The sequence below is a fragment of the Eublepharis macularius genome, chromosome 3 (assembly GCF_028583425.1).
Source record: "Eublepharis macularius isolate TG4126 chromosome 3, MPM_Emac_v1.0, whole genome shotgun sequence".
Lineage (NCBI taxonomy): Eukaryota > Metazoa > Chordata > Lepidosauria > Squamata > Eublepharidae > Eublepharis > Eublepharis macularius.
In genome coordinates this window covers 4,642,966-4,666,044 of record NC_072792.1, presented here as the reverse complement: position 1 = coordinate 4,666,044, position 23,079 = coordinate 4,642,966, and the positions used below count along the sequence as shown (strand labels likewise).

At 45.5% G+C, this 23,079-nt stretch overlaps 1 protein-coding gene across 1 annotated transcript in view; it reads right to left on the bottom strand.

Annotated features, from left to right (window-relative positions):
- Window positions 1–23,079, bottom strand: part of VWA8 (von Willebrand factor A domain containing 8) — a 154,089-nt gene that overhangs the window by 101,091 nt on the left and 29,919 nt on the right. The window contains exons 6-19 of the mRNA XM_054975104.1: window positions 21,976–22,140; window positions 20,814–20,863; window positions 20,115–20,223; window positions 17,896–18,000; window positions 13,531–13,662; window positions 12,961–13,095; window positions 12,536–12,613; window positions 9,717–9,877; window positions 8,657–8,770; window positions 4,852–5,020; window positions 4,526–4,603; window positions 2,263–2,378; window positions 1,422–1,528; window positions 694–800 (exon numbers count right to left, since the gene is read on the bottom strand). Of these exons, the coding sequence (XP_054831079.1) occupies window positions 694–800; window positions 1,422–1,528; window positions 2,263–2,378; window positions 4,526–4,603; window positions 4,852–5,020; window positions 8,657–8,770; window positions 9,717–9,877; window positions 12,536–12,613; window positions 12,961–13,095; window positions 13,531–13,662; window positions 17,896–18,000; window positions 20,115–20,223; window positions 20,814–20,863; window positions 21,976–22,140 (1,626 nt within the window). The remainder of the gene's footprint in view (window positions 1–693; window positions 801–1,421; window positions 1,529–2,262; window positions 2,379–4,525; window positions 4,604–4,851; window positions 5,021–8,656; window positions 8,771–9,716; window positions 9,878–12,535; window positions 12,614–12,960; window positions 13,096–13,530; window positions 13,663–17,895; window positions 18,001–20,114; window positions 20,224–20,813; window positions 20,864–21,975; window positions 22,141–23,079) is intronic.

Sequence of the window (23,079 nt, the reverse complement as noted above, 5' to 3'; positions counted from 1 at the left end):
ATTTTGTCTATGTAATATATTTTGTCTTTATCATTTTTTTTACTTATGCAAGTGTTGATGTTCATGAACCATTGCATTCTATATGAAATCTCTTTTACATTCTTTGTTGATGTGTTTTTTGCCTTATACCTCCAAACCCCAAGTACTCGTGTTCTCTCCAATTCTCTAAATGTCTACACTAACATTAACTCCAGTCAGATGTCAAAAGCCTGCAGCCAAACCTCACAATAAGTTGTGATAAGGGGCACGAATAGAGTTTGTGCTGAGCTTCCAGGCTCCCATCAGCTCCTTCCACCTCCTTCTGTGTGTGGATGCAGAATCTTATAAAATGCCGTCTAAATCCAAAGACAGCAGGTGCAAGTACATAATGTGAACATACACTGACTTTTTGAGATTAATTTTTTCCTTTAAAAAAAACCTTTCATGGCAACGGGAGGTTATATGTTTTGGAAGAAATTGCATTTTCTGGGATGCTTCCAAAAAACTGAAGTTTGTTCCTTGCCTACAAACTGAACTATAAATCAAGATTAGGGCAGTTTAGAATCCAGGCTTGAATCTTGATCTCTGAAATTATTTAAGAAACTGACTGATGAAAATGGTTCAGTTTCCATCTTAAGGAACTGCTTTAGTCTTTGTCAGCTCCTTATTATGAAAAATGCGAGTGCTGCCACTCAGGAAGAATCCGCCACTGACCTGCGCGTTTTCATAGAACAGCACATCGGGCACCTTCATCCTTTCACTGGGATTGTGGACTGGGATGGCAGCTGCTCCAATCCTTAGGATTCCTGAGCTGACTTCACCTGGGGGCCACACAGAAATCCAGGGTTATTCATCATTTGTGCACAGTCATGTATATAATAGCGAAAGATGCAACCGATATCTTTTACTTCAGTAAGGTCAGAGTCGGAGGTGTGGGGAACATAATAAACAGCAAGAGAAATAACAAACAGATATTTAGTGGCAGAGCTTGTGCTTAACACACAGAAAGTCCCAGTTCCAACCCCTGGCATCTCTAGTTAAAAGACAGCGGAAAGGGAGTGGGAAAGACCCCTTTGAGAGGGGAAGGGCTCCCTAACACACTGCCACCCCCCTCAAATGCCTCTTCAAAATGGCTCACAGGCAAAGATGCATGGCATACAAGAAACTGGAGTTGCGTCCCGGAGAGAATATCGAGGCCGGTTTACACTGGATTTGGCCCCCACAAACAAGCTGCCCATTTCTCTCTGTCACCATCCTGGTAAGCCCAACCGCCCTTGAACAGCCGACAATTAATTATCATTTTACTTTACGCTTCTGTTCAGCTGTGACAGCAGTAAATCCTCAGCATGCAGGACTTTCACTACTGGATAATATCCATTTATTGTATTTAACTAAAGGTTGACTTTTACAGGAGGAGGAGAAGAGGAACGTTATCCGCTTACAACTAAAAGCCTTTTCGTCCGTTTTTTCAGTATCGGTGGGGCTTGTGGGAATTCCACAGTCCAGCAGATTTTTATGTAAAGCAGATGCTGCAAGGTTGGGTAAAAACCTAACGACGGGAAAAATGGAAAAATTATTTTCAGAAAAGTTTACTGTAGTGTTTTACAATCAGGAACTATATAGGCAACAGGTTTTTTAGTAGTAACTGAATAGGATCTGTGTCAAGAGGAGCCATCACTGAGGTCTTTGGGAAGTCTACTCTCATCCACAGACGAAGGCATTCTGCCCTTCCCAACTTGATGCACAAGAAATAGTGAAGTAAAAGCTTTCTGCACATGTTCTGAGACCACTCATCATTTCCAGGCAGTATTGAGAGAAGTGTGGGAGTGACTGTGGCGCAAATTAAACCGGGCTCTCACCCCCTCCGTTGCCTCTAATCCTGCTGCTTGAAAACATAGTGATAAAATAAATGACCTGGGACACTCTCTTTTAACCACTGAAAGCGCTCATTTCTGAAAGCAAAGTCTGGGGCTCACGTGTGCCTGACAGACAGACTTTTTTTAAAAACAGTTCTCCTTTGGCCATGCTTTAGGTTACTCAGTGGGGGAAGGGAGAAGTTTTGTGAACGTGACCAAAGGTCCTCTTCATAAACAACTCCAAAGGAACCTTGCAGTATATTGTCGAAAATCCACAACAACCATCGAACCTTGCAGTGCCTGGTGCCTCGATCAGGCATGCTTCTGGCTGGTTTATTGACTACAGTTAGAGGGGGAAAGGGCATACGGGAAGACCTGTTTCCCGGACCTCTCAAACTTAAGAAGTGACAATACTATTAAAATATACCTGGAAAGGCAAGCTTTATTTATAGCATGATAGAGGCTCTCATCTGGGTAATGAGACAGTCGCCGACAAATTCTCAGGAGCTGCCGTGTAGACAAGGATGATGCCAATGACTGGGCCTGTGCAAAGTAATAATGTTATTAAGTACTCCTTCATCTATGATACAGGAGGAAAAGAATTTACATGAAAGGTAACTCTTTCTCCAAGATTTGGTTCTGAGAGGTCTAAAACTGGAGGACAGATAAGAAATACTTTATATGTCAGTCAACTCTCTGCCCCCTGGAGCTATTCACCTTGAAAAATTCAAAATGTTGCTAGGGATCTCCTAGTTCAGGACACAGACGCATCCGTGATCGAGCATTATATCAGCACCGAGAGAAGTGTTGCCGATAATCACAGTTCCCTTTTAACCAGGTCTTGAAACTAGAGAGTAAAGCAGCCTACAGCTGCTTAGCAAGGCCTGGCTGGCCATAATTGCAGATATCATCCGGACCAATACAATGTGAAACAGCTGCCAAGCTAAATAAATGTGCTTGGAAGAAAGACAGCCACAGGGAAGCGGAATGAGCCTGTGGCACCCACAGCCTGTGCCCGGTCCCTTGACTGAGGTAAGAGGCTCTGACTGTGGGATGTGCATCAGCTCAGAACAGTACAATACAAGAACAATCCAACCCAAGCTGATGATGAGTGGCCCAGTGTTTCGTCTGGCATCAGTGGGTACTGTCCACTGGAGGCTCATAAGGAGCAGCGTGTGTGTACTGCGGATTTTGCTTCTCACTCTCCACCTCAGCGATCTCATTTGTTGCCTTGCCCCAAATCTTTTAGGAGCCTCTGGCTAGATAAATGCTTTGATATAAATGGCATCACCGTCTCAGAACCCTCAGGTTAGTCTCCTGTTTGCAAACAAATACCAACCACTCTCCTCAATTAATGTTCATTTTCTCCCTAGGCCACGCCAACAAGGCATGGTATCTGCGACATTTGAATGCGTGCTCGAAAATACACATCCAGACATTAGCCATTTTCTCAATTCAGCAGGCAAACGTTAAACCAAAGTGAAAGATCCGGCAAAAACAATGAAGCAGAAGATGTAGGTCATGTTTAGCAGCAGGATCAGTCGATGGACAGGTTAGCAAAGGAGGTCATGCTCTATTGTTATCGTTTTATCTTCATAAGCATCTAGTGCTCAGCCCATGTGGGGAAACGCTGCTACAGTCTGCCCCCATTGGCCAGCCTGAGTTGCCTCTGACTGCATATCTAAGAGAATGCATTTCGACTCAGAGCACAAACAGGCTATTTATATCCTTTTTTGCAGATTTCCTGCCACTGCTCATCTGTAAGAATCTCCCCTCCGTTTGTACTGTGACTCACAGAGACTGGGTAGGCCTCTGGAGATCTTACAATTTTTAAAAAGGCATCCTTACTGAAGGCCCTCTTTTTTCCATGCTCATTATCTGTAATTAAGGACCACTAAATAATTTGGGCAGCAAGTAGTATCTATGCAAAGCTCCACATATATTTTTCAAGTTGGAGAGACTGGGTTAAAGGCATTAAACACAATGGATTAAAGGGTCTTTGTTTTCTAAAATTAACATCAGTCAAGACACATTCTTGGCAATTATTTCTTCCTAAAATGCAGTATCCTTAATGAAGTTAATCCAGTAAGATGATGATGATGATGATAAGGACAACTTAATGCCCACTCAGAGTGGTTTACAAAGTATGCTATTATTATCCCCACAACAAACACCCTGTAAGGTGGGTGGGGCTGAGAGAGCTCCGAGAGAGCCATGACTAGCCCAAGGTCACCCAGCTGGCTCCAAGTGGAGGAGTGGGGAATCAAACCCGGCTCTCCAGATTAGAGTCCCGCACTCTTAACCACTAAACCAAACTGGTTCTCTTCGATCCTCTTAAATCTAGCTGTTATCCTTTCTGTTCCATCATGGCTGCTGTCTAATGATCATCCAGCTAAAACTCAAGGGCTGTATCACATGACAAGTCCTGCCTACTCAGAATCAAGCTGGGCCTGCAGCTATCCTGCTCAAGCTGCATGAGCCACCGACCTCTGTATGAATATGCCATGATTTCCACAGGGACTTAAAGGGCAGCGCGCTCTCAAGACGCCTCAGAGGATGGATAGCAGGAACGCTGCTTCACGAAGCCCCTCTGGGGATCCTGGTCATAGAAGAGACTTAGCAAAGAACAAGCAAGGGTTGCATTTGGTTCTAACGAAAGAGACAGTTAAGACACAGAAAGCAGTTCTCACTTGGGGGTCCGGTGTCTCGCGGAGTTTGTGCGTTAACTTCAACAGCTGCTCCACTGCAGCACTGGGCACATTTGGGACCTAACGGGGGTGGGAAAAACCACCTTATTGTAAATAATCCATATTACTAGCATGCATGCACATGCACATTCTCTCTGTGTCCTCATCAATTCTATATAATCTACCCACAGGACAAACCAGGAGAGGACAGCTCAAGGGGGACTCTTGCCCTTTCCCAGCACAGTTCCTCCCAGACCCACGAATGCCTGAGAGCCGTGGGAGAAGCAAGGAAGGGCCAAGCAGGCAGTCAGACTTTTGCACACACTCACCTTCTCTTTAATAACTTCAATTTCTTCACTCTTGCTCAGAGGCTTCATGTAATGGAAAAGGAAAAGCGTTAAGAGCTCTGGGACCAGCCACTGCTGAGTAGCGCTTCCGGCAACTGGCGGCTCAGCTAAGCCAATTATTCGAAAGGAAGGGTGGATGGGGTAAATAGACCTGTGCGGAAAAGCATCAGCTTTAGAAGTTTTATCTTGTACAGGCTTAAAAGAGCAGCGGAGTGCAGTTTAAAAGGATGCTTAGTTTTTGCATTTCTGTCCGTGGAACAATGCACAAAGGCACAGGGCAGGATGCTCTGCTTTCTAGTCCAACTGTACGGAAACCTCTTGGACAAGGAACAAATGCAGCAGAGCTGGTCAGTCTGGCGGGCTGCTTTGTTACCAGAACTGCTATTCGGGGGGAAATTAGCACGCAGTCTGGGTTCAATTAGTGCGGATCTTAACCAACTATACCAGAGTCCGTCTTCCAGATTACTCGTGCAATAAAGAGGCAAGGACTAATAAGTATATAAAACGTGTTTTACTAGTAGTGTTGCGTATGCCTACAATAACACACACAAACAAGGTACATACAAGAACTAGGAAATAAAGAGTAGGAAAAATAGAGCCGTTTGCATTAGCAGGAGAACTCACTTGAGATCAATGGAACGGGGCGATACATACCAGGTCACGGCGAGGAAGTAAAGCAGCAGCGGCGAAGCGGGGCGATATCTAATGCCTGCACTAGACACGCAGAGTGACGGTCGGGGTTCAAGATAGGAATCGTGTGTGCACCTCATGGCAGGGAGAGCCTGCTTGAGTACCCAAAAACGTACCCTGAGGCAGGTGCCTTCCATGTGGTTCTCAGGAGGGGAAACAAAGGCTTAATGGGTCTACAACTATTGCTAATGGGCCACTTTCGTGTCTGAATATCTGATTGTGACACCTCGGGGAGAGGGGACGAAGGAGGGGAGGGGAGTGCCGGGCGGGTTGATTGGATCTGCCAGGAAGCTGGAGTTGTCTTGATAATGAATCAAAGGACCCACAACAGTCAGGACAAGCAACTTAACACAAAGTACAGCACACACTTATGGTTAAAATTACTAACCACTTTTATGAACAATATTAATCACGAAGGCCACTAGCCTGTTGCTTTTTAATACAAAATGAACACAAGGATTGCACAAACAGAAAGTCCACACTCCCCTATGGGAAGGACGTCCCAAAATTGTCTCTAGAGTCACTCCTTTAACTTAATCACGGTGGTCAAATGATAAACACATTCCAATGACCAGCCCCAGTTGGGAGATTCCACAAAGCCGACACCAACCCTGCAGGGAGGACGGAAAGCCACCGTGCGCTCAACAGGGCGCGAGCTGAACTCCTGTTTCGTCTCTTCTTTATCAAGAGCACTATATACTGGTGGTTGTGCGGTTCCACAAAGCTGCACTCTCTCCTCTAGCTCCAAATTGGATATCAATTGTCAGGAGTTCAGCTTGCAGGCTGCCCAGTGGCGAGGGCAGACCCAGAGACCGTCCTGCAAGGGGCCCCCCGCGGGAACTGACCAGGGGGTGCCTGGCCAGGCTCGTGGAGAGTCCCTCCAGCTGGCACTGTGCTGCTGGCGGCATGGCTCTGGGCCCAGGTGAGGTAGGTGCCCAAGGAGGCAGGAAAACAGGTATAAACGCAGTCCACGCTAGTACAGGAGCAGGAAGCAGGCATGGGCACTGCTGCCCCTAACAGAGTCTTTGGTAGGCTTCAACACAGCAGGGCAGGAAACTGACACAGTTCATAGCAGGCCCCATAACAGGAGGGGGGGGGGTCCCTGGCAACAGCTTGGGACGTTATCTGGCCTTGCACAACGTGCCCAGGGGCCTGCTCTTTGAAAACTCCCCGGGACTGGAAGCTGAAAGTGCTGGATCTGATCTCTGACTGATCAAAGGAAAACAAAAGAGCATCTGAAATAACCAGGTGAAATTAAATAAATGGCCAAACAGCAACAACATCACAGAACACCAATCTTATTTTGAAAATAGTTCTCTCTGTGATCAGCTTGATAGGTTTTGTCTGTGATGTCGCTGCTTTTCATACTGCAAAATAGGATCCCTGCTTTGCTTGCCCTGAGAGAAATCATTGCGCAGAAGGCCTGAGAGACGTCTCAAAGGCAGTACGTCAATCTGATCACCTATGAAACGAGAATGGAATAAAGGCGAATCTTCATGTCAGCTGCATACCCTGTCTTGAAAACAGCATGAGTGGGGGAGAGAAAAAGCTAAAGAAAAAAAGGCTTGTTTTAAGGAGTTATTGAAAAGAAAGAAAGAAATGAGGGGAAAAACAGGCTAGATACTGGCCAGACGAGCATGCAGCACAGCTAAAATATGGGCATGAGAGAAAGGCTCATAAGGAGTAACGCCAGCTGGAACGCTGTAAAGGTCAAGCGAGACCCCACAAACAAGGCCAGGGGATGGCTGGGTTCATTTTGGCCCAGAACCACTGGACACCACAGGCCCTCCTGCTCTTGTCCTCTCAGAATCACTGGGCCAAAGCAGCATTTAAAGATTTTGGGAACCCCATACCTTTCCCCCTGTGGGTGTAAATAATAGCTGGGGTAGGGGAACAAATGCTGAGCATAAAATTTTGAGCAGTTCATCTTCCTTCTTCCCAGGGCTTTTTTTCTGGGAAAAGAGGTGGTGGAACTCAAGACCAGACAATGACTGTCACTTTGAGTCAACTGGAACAAGGGGGGGAGTTTTTAAAAGTTTAAATTGCCCTGGGAGAAAATGGTCACATGGCCGGTGGCCCCGCCCCCTGATCTCCAGACAGAGGGCAATCTAAACTCCCCCTCTGTCTGGAGATCAGGGGGCAGGGCCACCGGCCATGTGACCCTTTTTAAGAGGTGCCGGAACTCTGTTCCGCCGCGTCCCTGCTGAAAAAAAGCCCTGCTTCTTCCCCTCCAATTCATAAGAAGATGAAGGCCGCCCTGCTGAATCAGGCCTGCAGCCCCTCTCACCCAGCATCCTGCCTCATACAAAGGCCAACCAGTACTCTGGACAACAACAGGACGGAGAGGCCGAGGCCTTCCCCTGAAGTTGCCTCCTGGCCCTGGTACTCAGAGGTTTACGGCACCTCTGATTGTGGAGGCTCCCTTTAGTTGCCAAGACTAGTAGCCACTGAGCGACCCCTCCTCCATGAATCTGTCTAACCCTCTTTTAAAGCCATCACTATGTCCTCTGGCTACAAATTCTATATTTTTAATCACTTGTTGTTTTGATAAATATCTCCTTTTGTCCATCCTGAAGTTACTGCCCATCAACTTCATTAGATGCCCTCAACTTCTAGTCTTTTGGAAGAGAGAAAAAGTTCCCAACTGCAGGCTGCCTCCAATACTTCTTTTCAATTTTAAACGAAAACCAGGACGCTCTCCAGTGACTGCTCAGGAGTCTCTCATGTACTTTCCCCCATGTATTTGGCTGTAAGGAGACCCGAAGTGCAGCAAGGTCCAACTACTCAAGGCTGGGGTAATTCACACGTCACACCCCAAGTCATACGTTAACAATGCCATTTACTGACGCTGTAAAAATTTTAGATTCTTCTTTTTTCTGACACCTCCCCAACAAGTAATTCCTCCCCTTTATGTTTTCCTACAGAACTCTTTGATTGATGACAATCGTTAAAAACAAATTAAAAATATCAATTATTTTTCTAAGTAAAAAATTTTATCGAATAAAATCTCTAAACACCCAGGATTTTAAACAAATATTTGCACGTGCAATGGCTGCAGAGAATCCCATGAGCCAGAGATGTAATCCAACAGGTTAACCTTTGCTTCAGGTTTTCATCTGAGAGGTGCAGTTCTTCTTTTAACTTTTCATATCTATCTTGCCTGAGCAACTTTGTACCATCATACAGGGTGATCTCTCGATCGTGAATTAATCTGCAAAATAAGCAGGGGAAAATGGTATGATCTTCATCCAGCAGTAAATCTTTCTGAATCCCTAAAGAAACAATTCGGGAGGATGCAACGTTTCTAGATTTGGGTCTCTGTGAAGGATCCACTGTCCTCAGATTAAACAGCATCTACTCCACAAGCAAGTCCACTGCTTTTCATATTACCATCCAATGTCAGTAGTGCACTCAGACCCTAATTGTTGCCATTTACAGGACAAGAAGAGCTACTCCCTTCTAAGTCCGCTGATTGTACCAGACCAAGAAGGGTGTAATCCTTCTCAGGCTAGCAATGCAAGTTCACTTAAGGGTCACGACGGGGGTTTCTTAGTCAACATCTTACGCACCAGAGTGATGTAGTGGTTAAAAGTGACTAACTAGTACTTAAAAGTGACTAGGATCCAGGACATTTGCTGGCTAACCTTGGGTCAGTATCACACTCTCGGTCTAACCTACCTTGTGGGGTTGTTAAGGAGGATAAAAACAGCAGGGGAAGACTGATGTCTGGCCCCTCAAGCTGCTTGGAGGAATGGAAGAACTAAAAACGTATTGAATAAAGAAAGAAGCAAAGGGCCTTTCCTAAGGCCAGCTGACACTATCCGGAAGCCTACTTATGAGACTGTGCGCAGGGCTGCTGCTAGACCGTGGGCCGTGGGCCGGCTCCTCCACGCCAGAACTCTGTCCACAGCTGCTGCGCTGTGTACCAGGCTGCTGTCTTTCAGAAGCATCACTCCAGGAGAGCAGATCATTGTGACCACCAGTTCCCACAGACAGCGACTCTGACCCATGCCTGGCTGTATGGACTCCAGAGAGACTTGTGTGGCAGGCACCAGCTAATGTGATGCCATTCCAGATGCCTCAATAGTCACATATTTTGTTGATGATCTTCAACACACACACCCCCACACACACACTGTTACCATTGCCCTACTGACCTCTGGAGGACAGCTAGAGTGCCTGGATTGACACGGTGAATGCCGTCAAGAACAACCAGCTTCCCTTCCAGGGCAGCTGTTATCAGTGGGGAAGGTCTCCAAGCGGTGTCTCCATCAGGGAGAGTGTACCTTTGTTGCAGCAGGTCTCGGGCAGTCAAATCCTGTGAGAAACGATAGCAGCAAAACTGCTATGAATGGAAAAAATCACTGCCACCACTCAGTTATTTCACTGGCAGGGCCCACCTTTTGCTTTAGCCAGACACAAAGTTAAAGGCAGGAAAAGGGAGCCTTTTGGTTTCAGCTGTCCAGAAAGAAATGTTTCCCGTAATTCAAGGTTTTGGCTATTTTTCTCCCTCTGCTCCACCATGACAGTTAAACAGGGCCTTCTACATGGTGCCCCCCTGAAAACAGGCAAAATCAACAGCTGCCTGTGCATGGGTACTCTCTGTGGTGGCTCCCACCTTATGGAATGGCCTGCCTGAAGAGGCCAGGAAAGCTCCCATCTCTCCTGGGTTTCCACAAACTATGCAAAACTGAATTTGTTCAAGTGAGCTTTTCTACAAAGGTAATAAAACTGTGCTGTAAGGAAATGGTACAGAGAGATGCTTTGATAAAGGGGAATGGCCTACAGACTATACTACTGTGTACCATCTGTTGCTGTAAGGATGCTCCTACTGGGTAGTTTCTGCATCATTTAATGTGTCATGTTAAATTGCTTATGTTTTGTTTCAATATTGTCTCAGCCCTGTATTGGTTTTCAAATTTCTGCAATCTGTACCCTACTGTATTGTTTACGGGACATTCCATCCTATTGATCGTTTTGACTTACACATTGTGTAATCCATCTGGAGTCTCAGTGAGAAAGGCAAACAATAAATAGCATGTGTGGAGAGTGCCCTCAAGTCATAGCTGACTTATGGCGACCCTTAGTGGGGTTTTCATGGCAAGAGACTATCAATGGTGGTTTGCCATTGCCTGCCTCTGCAGCCCTGGTCTTTGCTGGAAAGTCTCCCATCCAGTTACTAACCGAGGCTGATCCTGCTTAGCTTCTGAGATCTGACAAGATCAGGTTCACCTGAGATATCCAGGTTAGGGCTATAAATAGCATAACTTAATTAAATAAATAAATATAGAACACACGTGATGTATTTATGTATGATAGTTTTATCTACAGAAAGGGCAATGAATACCACCTGCCAAAGGAGAGAGTGGCTGAAAATTAGGGGCAGAGTAACTTCCCTTGGCTCTGCAGGCCTCCCACCTTTTACCTGCCCCTCTTAACCTGTGCACGGACTGATTCACCTGAATCAGTCTTCTCTTTCCCTATGGAATACAGAGAAAGAGAGTGGCAGGAAAAGAAGACTGAGCGGCGGCAGCTTAGGATATTCAGCATGATCCTGGTAGGTGTTCAAGTACAGTTCACAACCAGAACAGTCTGCAAGAGACCTGCACACAGACCAACGCTCCCAAAAAGGCAGGGGACGGGATTCATCGAGGTTTTGGCTGTATTGCTGGAGACAGGACAGGACTCACAAAAATCCCGATGCAAAGAATAAATAGTATGTCAGATGATGGCCAGACCAGAGCCCCCTTCCCCCAAAATCTGCTTTTCTGTGTAGGGTGGGGCAAAGAAGGGCATTCCAACACACATGCCTCCACGCACAGCCTCAAATGATAGAGCCCAACACCTTATCTGCAGTTTGAGAGAACTCTGAAAGCAATGTTTTGAAATCCAAAGAACAGCCAGTCAAGCATCTTGAGCCTGCTGTACAAATCAGCACAAAGAACAGATTTCTGAATACAAGAAGTCACACCGGTCTGTGGGGGGAACTTTTGCAGACAAAGTGTGAGCAACACACTACAAAGAAGCCATTCTTAGAGCAGTGATCCAATAACAGTAGACTAGGGCCCAAAAATAAGCCACAAAACCAAGGGGAGGGGAGAAACAGGGTTCTGGTTCTGTCCAATCTTCAAGAAAATTGGGAGGTCTTTCGAGGACAGACAGGAGTAGATTCCTTCTAAATTTGGTGAAGTTTGGTTGAAAAATGACCCCCTCTTCACCGCCCACCAGATTGTTTTTCCCACAGAAAACAATGGCCAGATTTTACCAAACGTTACTGAATTAATTTGGTAAAATTCAAAATACCCGTTTTTTTTAATTCTGAATACCCGGATTTCACTGAATCGGCCAAAATTTGGTGTTTTAATCCAAATTCCAAACTGAATTGCACACATCTACTATAGAGATTGTGTGTGTACATGCAGTTGTTGATTTTGCCCATTTGGCCATGATGGAGCATGAGGAGACACAGATATAAGGGGCCAAAACCATGCACGGTTCTGTATGTAATAGCCAATAACTTGAACTGAGCCTGGTAACTGATGGGTAGCCAATGGAGTGACTGCAAAATGGGAGTAATATGTATATTTCAGCAAGTTCCTGATAATAACAGAGCTGTGGCATTCTGCACTAACTGGAGAAGAACAGTTTCCACCAAGGCTCTCCTCTTTTAAACCACTGCCTCGTCTACTGGCCACCCCATATAGGCCCTGCCATATATCTTGCTCATAAGTCTCCGTAACACAATTTCATTTTTTACCGAAAAGGGGGTATTTCTCACTATCTATAACTATTTCATGTTATCTGATTCATATGGTTATAAGGTTTTTATTGTGTTATAATTGTATATTTTTGTTGGAAGCCGCCCTAAGCCTGTTCGAGGGAAGGGCGGAATATAAGCCGAATAAAATAAACAAATCCGAGAGGGAGTCTGATTTTGATTTTGAGAATCCATGAGTTGGAAGACCAAAACATTTACCTGGTAGAGCATGAAAGGTTCTGTGCTGTATCCTAAGGCAGCTGAAAATTCCTGAGCAACCACTGTTTTACCACAGCCCTGAGGGGGGGAAACGAGTAATAATAATTCATACAGAACATAAAATTATTTAAAGTGATTCACATACGCTGTCTTGTGGGAATCCTTGCAACAGTCAAAGAGGCCAGTATTCATGTCCCCAGCCTACCCAGGTGGCGGGAGAGCCGGGGCAAAGCTGAAATTCCAGTCAAGAAAGGCATCTTGATCCATGGGTTTAGATGGGACTGTTAGAAGTCTTGGCCTCTAGCCGCCTTTTTAAACAGCCTTTCAAATTGGGCAAATAATCAGCATTTTGACCAAAGTCACCCTGTGCAGGAGAAACGCTGCTGCGATGTTCGTCTGCCATAAACTTAAAGCACAGCACTCACTTTTTCTCCAATCAGGCAGATATCTTTGACCATATGAGACAGCATCATTTCTGCCAGCAGCTGTTCATGGCTGGAAGTCCTGATAAAATCCTCTGGCCTAGAACGCAAATGTGTTGGCTCAGTCCCAGCAGGAACCTACGGAAGATTACAAATGTGGAGGGTTTAGTTAATCGTGTCATGTCTTGCTAAAGCCCTCCTTGCTCAAACATTCAGTTGTATAACAAAGAATTCTCTCTGGAAAACAAAATAAACCCCATGTAAGCCTGCACCTGTGGCTCAGTCTGGACCTCCCCCACTAACTTCCAGGTCAGCTTCTAATGCAATTCAAGGGCGCATTTCTGATCTTGAAAGCCCTAAATGGTTTGGATGCAGAGTTTCTAAAGCACAGCTTTGTTCCATTTCAGCCTCTCGGCATACTTGGTCATTTGTGTGCGTGGACGGGGTGGGGGGGGGGAGTCTGCTCCGCTCCAGGACACGAGAATCTAATGTATCTCTTAGTTCCTGTGCCAAATTCTGACCAACGCTGAAAAGAAAAGCTTCCTCCCTTTTGTAAAGCTTTTTAGTAATTACCTGAAAGGTCACATCTTTCCCAGCTATGTGGACTGTCACGTCAGCCTGGAAGATCTGGTCATTCTCTCTCTTTCCAACATGCATAACTCTGGTAGGAAGCGAAGGTTTTGCTGAATCCTGCAGCTCAAATCTCTAAGAGAGAGAGAGAGAGAGAAGAGAAAGAGACAGAGAGAGAGAAAGGAAGAAAGTCTTTAACTAATAACTACAGTTAGCTGGGATACCTCAAACCAGAATCTGAACTAACCACAGTTAGCCTTAACAATGGTTTAGTGTGACATAAGGACACACACTTCCTGGCTTAATTCTGGCTTGTTCCCCGGTGCTGCTGCTGACAAGAAGCGGACAAAAACTGCTCCAAAGTGAAACGTCTCTGCCCTTTTCCTACCTCTGCTTATTAATCTGCCTGCTTGCACCCTGCGTTGCTTGTGGAGTCTGACGTCAACAGCTGTGTGTCTGCAGCCCTACTCTGCCTCTGCCTTCTGAAGGTCTGGGAATGGCAGCACTCTCCTTCCATAAACACATCATGAAAATAAAGTTGCTCCAAAGGAAGTTTTTCTTGTTTTATTGTTTTCACAAAAGCACCCCAATTACACTTGGTCTTGCTGGGACTTTGCTTGTAAAAACGTTCATAGTATGTGGTTAATAGACTGTATTTGCAAATCGGTGATCCTCTCCTGGCTTCACAATCTGACCACAAGTAAAGGAAACCGTGGTTTCATGTTATGCCCAAACAAGCCCTTGACTGAGATGTCAAACAAGTATTAGTGTGTTTACAATGAGAATCTCACCAGAAACCTCCTCTCACATCACAACAAGAATGAAAACTTCCTGGTGTAGGATGAGCTGCAGTTTGCCATGATGTCTAAATATAATGCTTATATATACACTGAGATTTGCCCACAGACTGGGATTATATGTTGGGATTCATTGTTTTAAATGGGCAAGAAACAAAAGCCATTTTGTTAGAGCACCCAACATCACAACAAATTGTGGTTAGTCGTAAGACCAAGCCACAGAAGTCTTAAATCTTGCCCTCATACAAGGATAGCCCAGAGCACAGGAGACCAAAGACTTCAGGCTTCATCAGATCACAAACAAAAACTGTGGTTTGTTCAGGACAAGAATGAGCCAGGAATTCTTTGTGCCTGCATGCCCACACAGCCCATCACACACCACATTGAGCCTGAAGGCCCAGCAGCAATGGCAAACCAGCAGCTATGATTGCTGTAACAAAATGTGGGTTAATTCTTGCTTATAAACCAAGATTCTAAACTCTGGTTTTTAACCTTGTTTTGAATACTAGTTTGTAAGCCAGAAACAAATACATTCATACATTCTGGGGAACCAGAGTCTGGATTTGAACCAGGAATCCTTCATTCAAGCTCTATGCAAGAAGGGAGCAGGAGAAGGGAGGTGCGTGCAGAGCATGGCAACGAGCATGCATTGTGCTGTATATCTTATTGAATACGGGCTCTAATATAAAATTTAGCAGTCTGGGAAAACTAACTAAGGTTGCAACCTTAGACACTTCCTTAGAAATAAGCTCCATGGTACTGAATGGATCTCACGTCTAAGTCAGCATGCACAGGACTGAGCCGCTTATGTCCCCTTCAGCAACATCACTGTTAATGTGCATCTTCTGTGTTTCATTCCAGTCATTTACAGAGCACAATGAATACTGAAAATACTACCCTTTAGCCAGGGCTTTTTTTCTGGGGAAAGAGGTGGTGGAACTCAGTGGGTTGCCCTGGGAGAAAATGGTCACATGGCTGGTGGCCCCGCCCCCTGATCTCCAGACAGAGGGGAGTTGAGATGGCCCTCTGCACCGCTCGGGGGCACGGAGGGCAATCTAAGCTCCCCTCTGTCTGGAGATCAGGGGGCGGGGCCACCAGCCATGTGACCATTTTCAAGAGGTTCTGGAACTCTGTTCCACCGCGTTTCAGCTGAAGAGTACAACACTGGAGAACTGTGAGTTAAATATGTCATCATTTGATTTCCACATGGCAAGAACCGCCGCCAAAGGAAAAAAAGAGCGTGCTTTCAGGTGTGATTTTCTGCAGACCTCTCTCCATCCCTCCCACATGCCGCTCATCATGAGGAAAAAACACCGTAACTGAAAAACACAACTGGCAAAAGGTGAAACAGCAGGTGAAACAGAAACTGGGACCTCAAAGAATTTGCCCAAATTGATAACTGGGTTTTTGTGTTGGGTCAGTATAGAGCAATGTGTTAAAACATGGCTGCAGCGTATTCCAAGGAATCAGTAAACTTGTCAAGACAAGAAAAGACGGACTAAGGTAAGAGAAGGGTTATTTTATTTTGGATTGAGTACCTTTCCAGAAACGTTCTCTCTTTTGACAGGAGGACAGTACCACAACCAAGGCCAAAGGCATAAACCTGAATCCGGGTTATGTCACTTCAGATCAGCATGTGAGGAACTGTATGACTGAATGTTTTTCCATTCAAAAACGTTTCCTGCATACAGAAGGCAGGCTTGTCAAGATGAACCTAGACCTTCATGGCAAGCTAGTTTTCTTTGTCTAGTTATAGCCTTCAGAGCATTTAAGTGCTGTTTTTAATTCCTGCAGATTTTATATACTGGTCAGTCATGGACATGGGGTCTGTGTATGGGCAGAAACTCACAGGGGGGATGATTTTGTCACCAGTATTTGTGTTATCTCAGGCAGAGGGAGAATGGGATGACCCAGAATAGGAGACAGGGGCCCAGACTGCTCCTAGATGTCTCCTTTCTGGCATCTTACCAACCAAAGGAACTCACTCGGTTGTTCTCTCAGCAATCCGCCAGGCATGAAAGTCTTGGGGCTGAATCGCAAGACCTGTGATGCATTTCCAAGACTTGGCAGGGGCCTTGTTCCAGCTAGGACTGCCATGTTTCTCAGCAGCAGCTAAGCCTGGTGGCCAGGAAAGTGGTGGCACCAGAGTCTGTTGTGATTCCCCTTGAACAAGCAACCTTTTTACAATCATCAAAGGTTGAGCGTATGAACTTCTGCAGGACACAGGAGACCGGTTAGGACCGGTTAGGGCTTCTCCTCCATCCTGCTGCCGCCCAGCACCCCCATCCGGAGCTGAACAAGCTGACTTTAGTGTCAGTGTTAAAGGTCCCTTCATTTTAGTTCTAAAAGACTTCAGGAAGCAGCCTAAGCAGGTCTACCAACTATGGAAACTGCAGGATAAAGGGAACCTGGCCAGAGTTACACACGCCTTGGTCAGTCAGGCCCACTAGAACGTACTCTTTGCAGACAGCTTAGAAACTGCAACAGGTGCAAAATATGGCACCTGGGAGGTTAATAGGAAGCCACTGCAATGTACATACAAGTGTCATCAGACCCCACTGGCTTTCAATCTGTTTGAGGCCCAATGCGAATTGCCAATTTTCACCTGTAAAGACCTAGTGAACCTGCCCAGTAAGTGAAATCCGCTAGTGGTATTCCGGTGGGGGATCTGCCACCCCAGATCTCCAACACAAGAGTGGAGGGTACTTGCAGTGCTGCCCCCCCCCCCCCCCCGTGGCCTGCTCAGCCCTTCTCTTCTCACTTTCCATTAGAAATTAAACACGTGCCTGTGTTGCTGGGCTTTTGAAATCCCCTGCGCAGGCTGATTTCATCCGCTGTGCTCACCAGCTGCCAATTCTTAGCTGTTCGTAGCTACTGAATTGTTTTTTAACTGTTTGTCACTGCTACTGGATATGTACTGCGATTGCTGTTTTTAGACTTTCATAAGATATTTTAAACTCTTTTATTCTTGGAACCATACGCCATCTTGACTGCTCTTGAAAAACAGCAGCAGAGAGACAGGAGAGAAATACTTTAACACCCATCCCCGCAGGGACCTCTTTTTATATGGAAAATATTTCCATATGTGGAATTTACATGGAAATTATATGGAAAATATTTCATGTGAGCCTCCAATTGAGGTCTGAAATGTCAAAGGCCAGACACTAATTTATCACCTCAATGAGAATTGGACCTTAAGACTACCCCCTGCATGTCTCAAAAATAAAAATAAAAGCACCGTATGGAAAATGTGGAATTTCAGCTAGCGCAAAAAATACGCTGGCAATGTGTTCAACTGTATTGAAGCAACTAGGAGTAAGCCCTGAGACGCCTCCTTTTGCTAGGCCAACCCCCATTGTTGGCCACATGGATCTCAACCATGGTCCAAGTTTCTTGTTTGACCTACGAGCTTAGTATGCGCCTGGGAAATCCCAGATCGGTACTTAATTCTGTATCTCTCCCCCAATTCCTTAATTAACATTAAGCACTTATAAGTGTGAGAGATTCACAAGTCCCAGTCAATGGCTCACTAGAAGCTGTTTGCACATAACGAATATTCGCTCGTACTTACTTTCAATGCATCTTCTACTGCTGTCTTGCCTTCCTTGCTTAGCAGAACCTCATATGGATAAAGCCACTGGATTATGTGCTGGATTGATATCATAGGGAAAGAGTTCTTGGGGTAGGAGAGAATACAGAAAAAGGGAGCATGCAGTCACTAGCACAGTTTGGAAAAACACAAACGCCAGCATTCCTAGAACAAGGTGGCCTGCCCATCAGCACTTCAACTGTAACTTGGCTAATCTTGCCCTCTGACGTGCATAGAGCCTGTTAACGTGAAGGACAGGAAATCAAGACCTGAAAATCTGTTTTGGAAATGTTTAAAGAAAACCTGCAGAAACATTCCCCTGTGCTAGAGGTAAAGTCCGAACTAGTGTGATGGCAGAAGGCCCAGGAGTTCAAGGTCTGCCCCAATCACATATGAAGTAGGGACTGATTTTTACAACAAAAGGGGACATTGGTATGAAGGGGCTGAAATCTCCTTCCGTCTATCCCCCCGCACATCGCCCTCCCTGCCAGGGCTTTCTGCCCAGCTAAATTCACTTTCAGTGTCAAAGAGAAAAGAGCTGGGGATGGGGGAGAGGGCAGACTCAGGCAAGTCAGCCACACGTGCAGGGAAGATTCAGCTGCCCTCAAAAGCTACAGTCCCTCCCTGTGTTTTGCGCACGTGTGTTTGGCCCTTTGCTTGCTCTGCTCTTGACAAAACAGAGAGTAACAGACACATCAGTAAACATGCAGATCAACCACAACAAGGTGCAGAAGTGGACATTCAAAACGGTTTGCATTTCTTGAGCTAGAAACCCCTCATTTTTAAAGGCTCATTTTTTTTCTAGAAATGCTGGCAAACTATGTTTCCTGACTGCTCCATTAGTATAGCACCACACTCTCCCTAAGCATTTACTTGCCAGGACAGTAAGTCAGGATTGCAATGGTGAACTGGGATTTTTCAGCATTTATTTACTGATGTAATACTGTATTTACCAGGGGAACAGGGGAAAATTTGGGTTTCCCGCTTTGGGTTTACCCAAAGCGGGAAACTGTTCCGGAATAACCCAAATCCCGAAGCGGTAAGCCACTTCGGGATTCAGGTCTTTAAATCGTTTCAGTATGCTCCGTAAAGATTCAGAGCATACCGAAGTGAGGGGGGAAAGCATTGTCCCAGCTCCCCCACCACACTTAGCCCACCCTCCACCCCACTCACCTCTCCAACGACAGGGAAGCCCAGCTGGGCAGCTGGAGGACACGCTGCCGCTGCCTCCACCACCGCGCCAGCCAGATGGGAGGTGAGAAGGCCTGGACCTGGCTCCTCTGCTGTCCGTGCCACTGTCGCACTGGCCGGTAGGGTGGCAGGAAGGCTGGGAGCCGCCGGCTGGGCCGCCATGCTGCTGCCTCTGGGGCCAGCTGGGCAGCGGGGAGGGCCTGGAAGTGCGGCCTCCACTGGTGCGGCGGCCAGCAGGGCAGTGTGAAGGCCGGGAGCCACTGCCTGGGCTACTGTGCCGCCACCTCCGGGGCCAGCTGGGTGTCGGGGAGGGCCCAGAAGTGTGGCCTCCGCCAGCTTGTATCAGCTGCTAGGTGGGAATTTCCCCCATCCTGCAGCTGATCCAGGGGTTTAAATGCCTCTCTCTGTGCCACTGTGAAGCGGCATGGAAAGTGACATTAACCACCACCACCCCACCAGCTGGGATCAGCTGTTTGGAGGAGATTTCCCCACCAAGCAGCTGATCCGGGTGTTTAAATGCCCCTTTCCATACCCCTTTGCAGCGGCACAGAAAGGAGTATTTAAACCCCTTGATTCAAAGCTTCCCAAAGCGATATCAATTGCTTCGGGATGCTTAGATTCAGGGTTTCCAAATCGAGCCCAGCATGCTTCAGAGAGAGGCACCCAGCCAACCACAAAGGTATCTGGCAGAAGAGGCAGTTCCCCAATATCTAAAAAGCCACATTATTTCTTTGCAGTTAGACTCTTTGGCTTTACCTGAAGCGGGAAACTGTTCCAGAATAACCCAAACCCCGAAGCGTCCAACTGCCTTCAATCCAAGTACTCTACTTCTCTAGACTGCAGATGTGGCCTCCAGTCCCAATTTTGCAATGGAATTCATTCAATCATTTTGAAAGCAAGACTTATGTCATGAATTCTATCACTATTCACCCTAGTCTAATGATACTATTTTACTACACAAAGAGCTAAATGTATATAGACAATATCTCTATATATTTCCGTGGACCTACCAGAATCTTCACAGCAGACGATAAGCTATCTAAAGGAAAATCAGGAAGCCCCAATGCAGAAGATTCTTGGGTGCAAAGAGTTGTCGCAAAGGACAAAAGCTGCGAAATTCTAAAAAGGAAACAACACCAACAACGACAATATATCGACAATATAACAATTTTCTGCTTAAATTCATAGCACTCGGGCTGCATTCAGATTTGTGACAAGAAAAAGTCAGGAAATCCTCAGGGTCAGGATATTTTCCACCCCACCACATGCCAAGACTGATGACTTCCTATCTGAGAACTAGCCACAGTTTGTTGCAACAATCAAAACTCAGATGCAAGGTCAAATTACGCTCTGTTTCTTTTTATAAACCCAGGATTTTAAACTATGATTTAATCCTGATCTAGCAACCTGTTCCATTTGAAGGGGAGGGGACACACCACCATTTCCCAAAACATCCAATTATGCCAAATTATAGCCTATTCCAAACCACAAATCTTGGCAGAGCAGGGAACAGGGGGAGAAATGAGAGGAGGAGAAGGATGCTTGCCTGAGGACTTCTAGTTTTTCGTGATATCTGAATATTAAGGACACACAGTCAAGCCTGGATGAATAAATGTGCCATGTTCATATACAATCTATTTTTTCAGTTTACAGGTAAGCCAACAGCAAATTCAATTAAGGACACTTATGCATAGTTTTAATATATTTACCTCTCCGTTGCAACATTAGAGCCAATAAAATATAACTGCGCAAGATGATCCTAAAAGAGAGCACAAGACTACGTATCAGGCTACAGTGCTTACGGAAGAAGGTCCATTCTGTTCTATAATAATTCTGTAGACCAGTGAACCTCAACATGGTGCCCAGAGAGTACTATGGCACCTGCCAATGTATTTCATGGCACCCCAAAATCCAAATAGTTTTGAATGGAACAATAAAATGCAAGAAGTTAAGCTTATTCCCTGACAATCAACACACTAACAGATTGCTGAGCTCATCCTGTGCAGGTAGTTCCAGGTGGGTAACCATGTTGGTCTGTAGTAGAAGAGCAAGACTTGCGTCCAATAGCACCTTAAAGATCAACTAGGTTTCCAGGGCATGAGCTTTTGAGAGTTAGAGCTCCAGTTCTGACTCTTGGAAGCTCATATCCAGGGAATCTAGCTGATCTTTAAGGTGCTATTGGACCCAAAAGTTGCTCATCCTGGGTAGGCGAGCACATGCCACGTGGGCAAAGATTTCCTAATGCCTGAGCTTGACAGCCTCTCCCTATGACCACACAGGGAGCAACCCCTCCCTTTCCCCCAGAAACTGAAACCAAACACCATCTGTGTTCAAAATCTGGGTCTTTACCCAGCTGTGGCTTTCTCTCACATCCTTGGGAGCAGATGAATCTGGAAGGGATCACCTTTGCACCAACAGTGAGTGCCCAATTAGAAACAGCTGCCGGCATCATAGGAGGATGCTCGGATTGGAGTTTCCCAGTCCAAGGAAACTGGCTCCACTCCCCACTGCAGCCATTATGAGATTGCTACCAGGCAGGGCCAGCCATTATGAGATTGCTACCAGGCAATGTCCACCCACCCACACACACACCCCTCAAAACTCTAAAGTGCAGGCATGCTGGTAAGGTTGGGAACCTCTGATTCTAGCAACTTAGTTTGGGGCATACAGTTGACTTAAACATTTTAAAATTTGCAGTCTTTTATATTAAAGGGTTTAAGCTTCAGAGCCCAGAATTAATTTTTAGTACCTCATCTTTAATACAGAATGTACAAACTAAGCCCAAGCCAAAGTTCTGAGATTTAATATAATGTGTAAATGTAAATGGTATAAGTTTTATGCACAAGACTGCATACTTGTAACAGGACTTACCTTAAAGGGAAGGTGGTAAACATCTCTAGCTTGAAATCTAGATCGAAGAGGTGGGTCTAGTGGGTTACCCAAATATCTAGGTACAGGGAGGCCCAGAGCAATCACTCTGAAGTCTTCACTGACTCGAACAATTTTCCAAGCATCCAGATCTGCTTTCTCATGTTCCTAAATAAAATAAGAATCCAGCAGAATCTTCAGATCAGATTTCTCAGCTGGACATAAAAGGACTTGTGAAATGGACTTGGAAAATGCAGAGCAGGGACCATCATCATCATCTTCATCATCAATATCATCCTCCTCATAACATTCAATTTATATACCGCTCTTCAGGACAACTTAACACCGACTCAGAGCGGTTTACAAAGTATGTTATTATTATCCCCACAACAACAATCACCCTGTGAGGTGGGTGGGGCTGAGAGAGGTCTGGAAGAACTGTGACTGACCCAAGGTCACCCAGCTGGCTTCAAGCGGAGGAGTGGGGAATCAAACCCGGCTCTCCAGATTAGAGTCCCACTGCTCTTAACCACTACAACAAACTGGCTCTCATAGTTTCCAACATAATGCAAATATCAATGTGCTAATTCATGGAATTCTCATCTTGATTTTAGTATTTTAAATGTTCCTCAGCAAACAGAACCCAGTTCTTGTTTGCTGTGTTGGTGCAAGAACACAAGAGAACGCTTCACCCCCTTTCTAACCAAGCAGGTATTCGCCGCCATTCTGAATCACCATTGTCCTTCTTGTAGAAGCAGACAAAGAAAAGGAGTATTCTCTTGTATTTTAGAATGATTTCCATAGAAATGCTATAAAGTGTGGACAGTACAAGAATTTGAAGCCACTCTAATTTGCACACCAAGTCAAAGCCTTGAAAGATAAAATGTGCTCAATTTTATGCATCTTTTAAATTCAGCATTTTGATTTAGTCTGCCATTACTACATCCCAAAGGACTGATGAACATAAATTGCAATCACATACTTGTTAATACCAAGAGTCACAAAATACAACATAATTACTAAAACGTATTTCATATTATGTTGTCTAAAAGCTAGGCATTCAGAAGAATGTTCCTGTCAGGAAACACTTCAGTGCAAATTTGAACT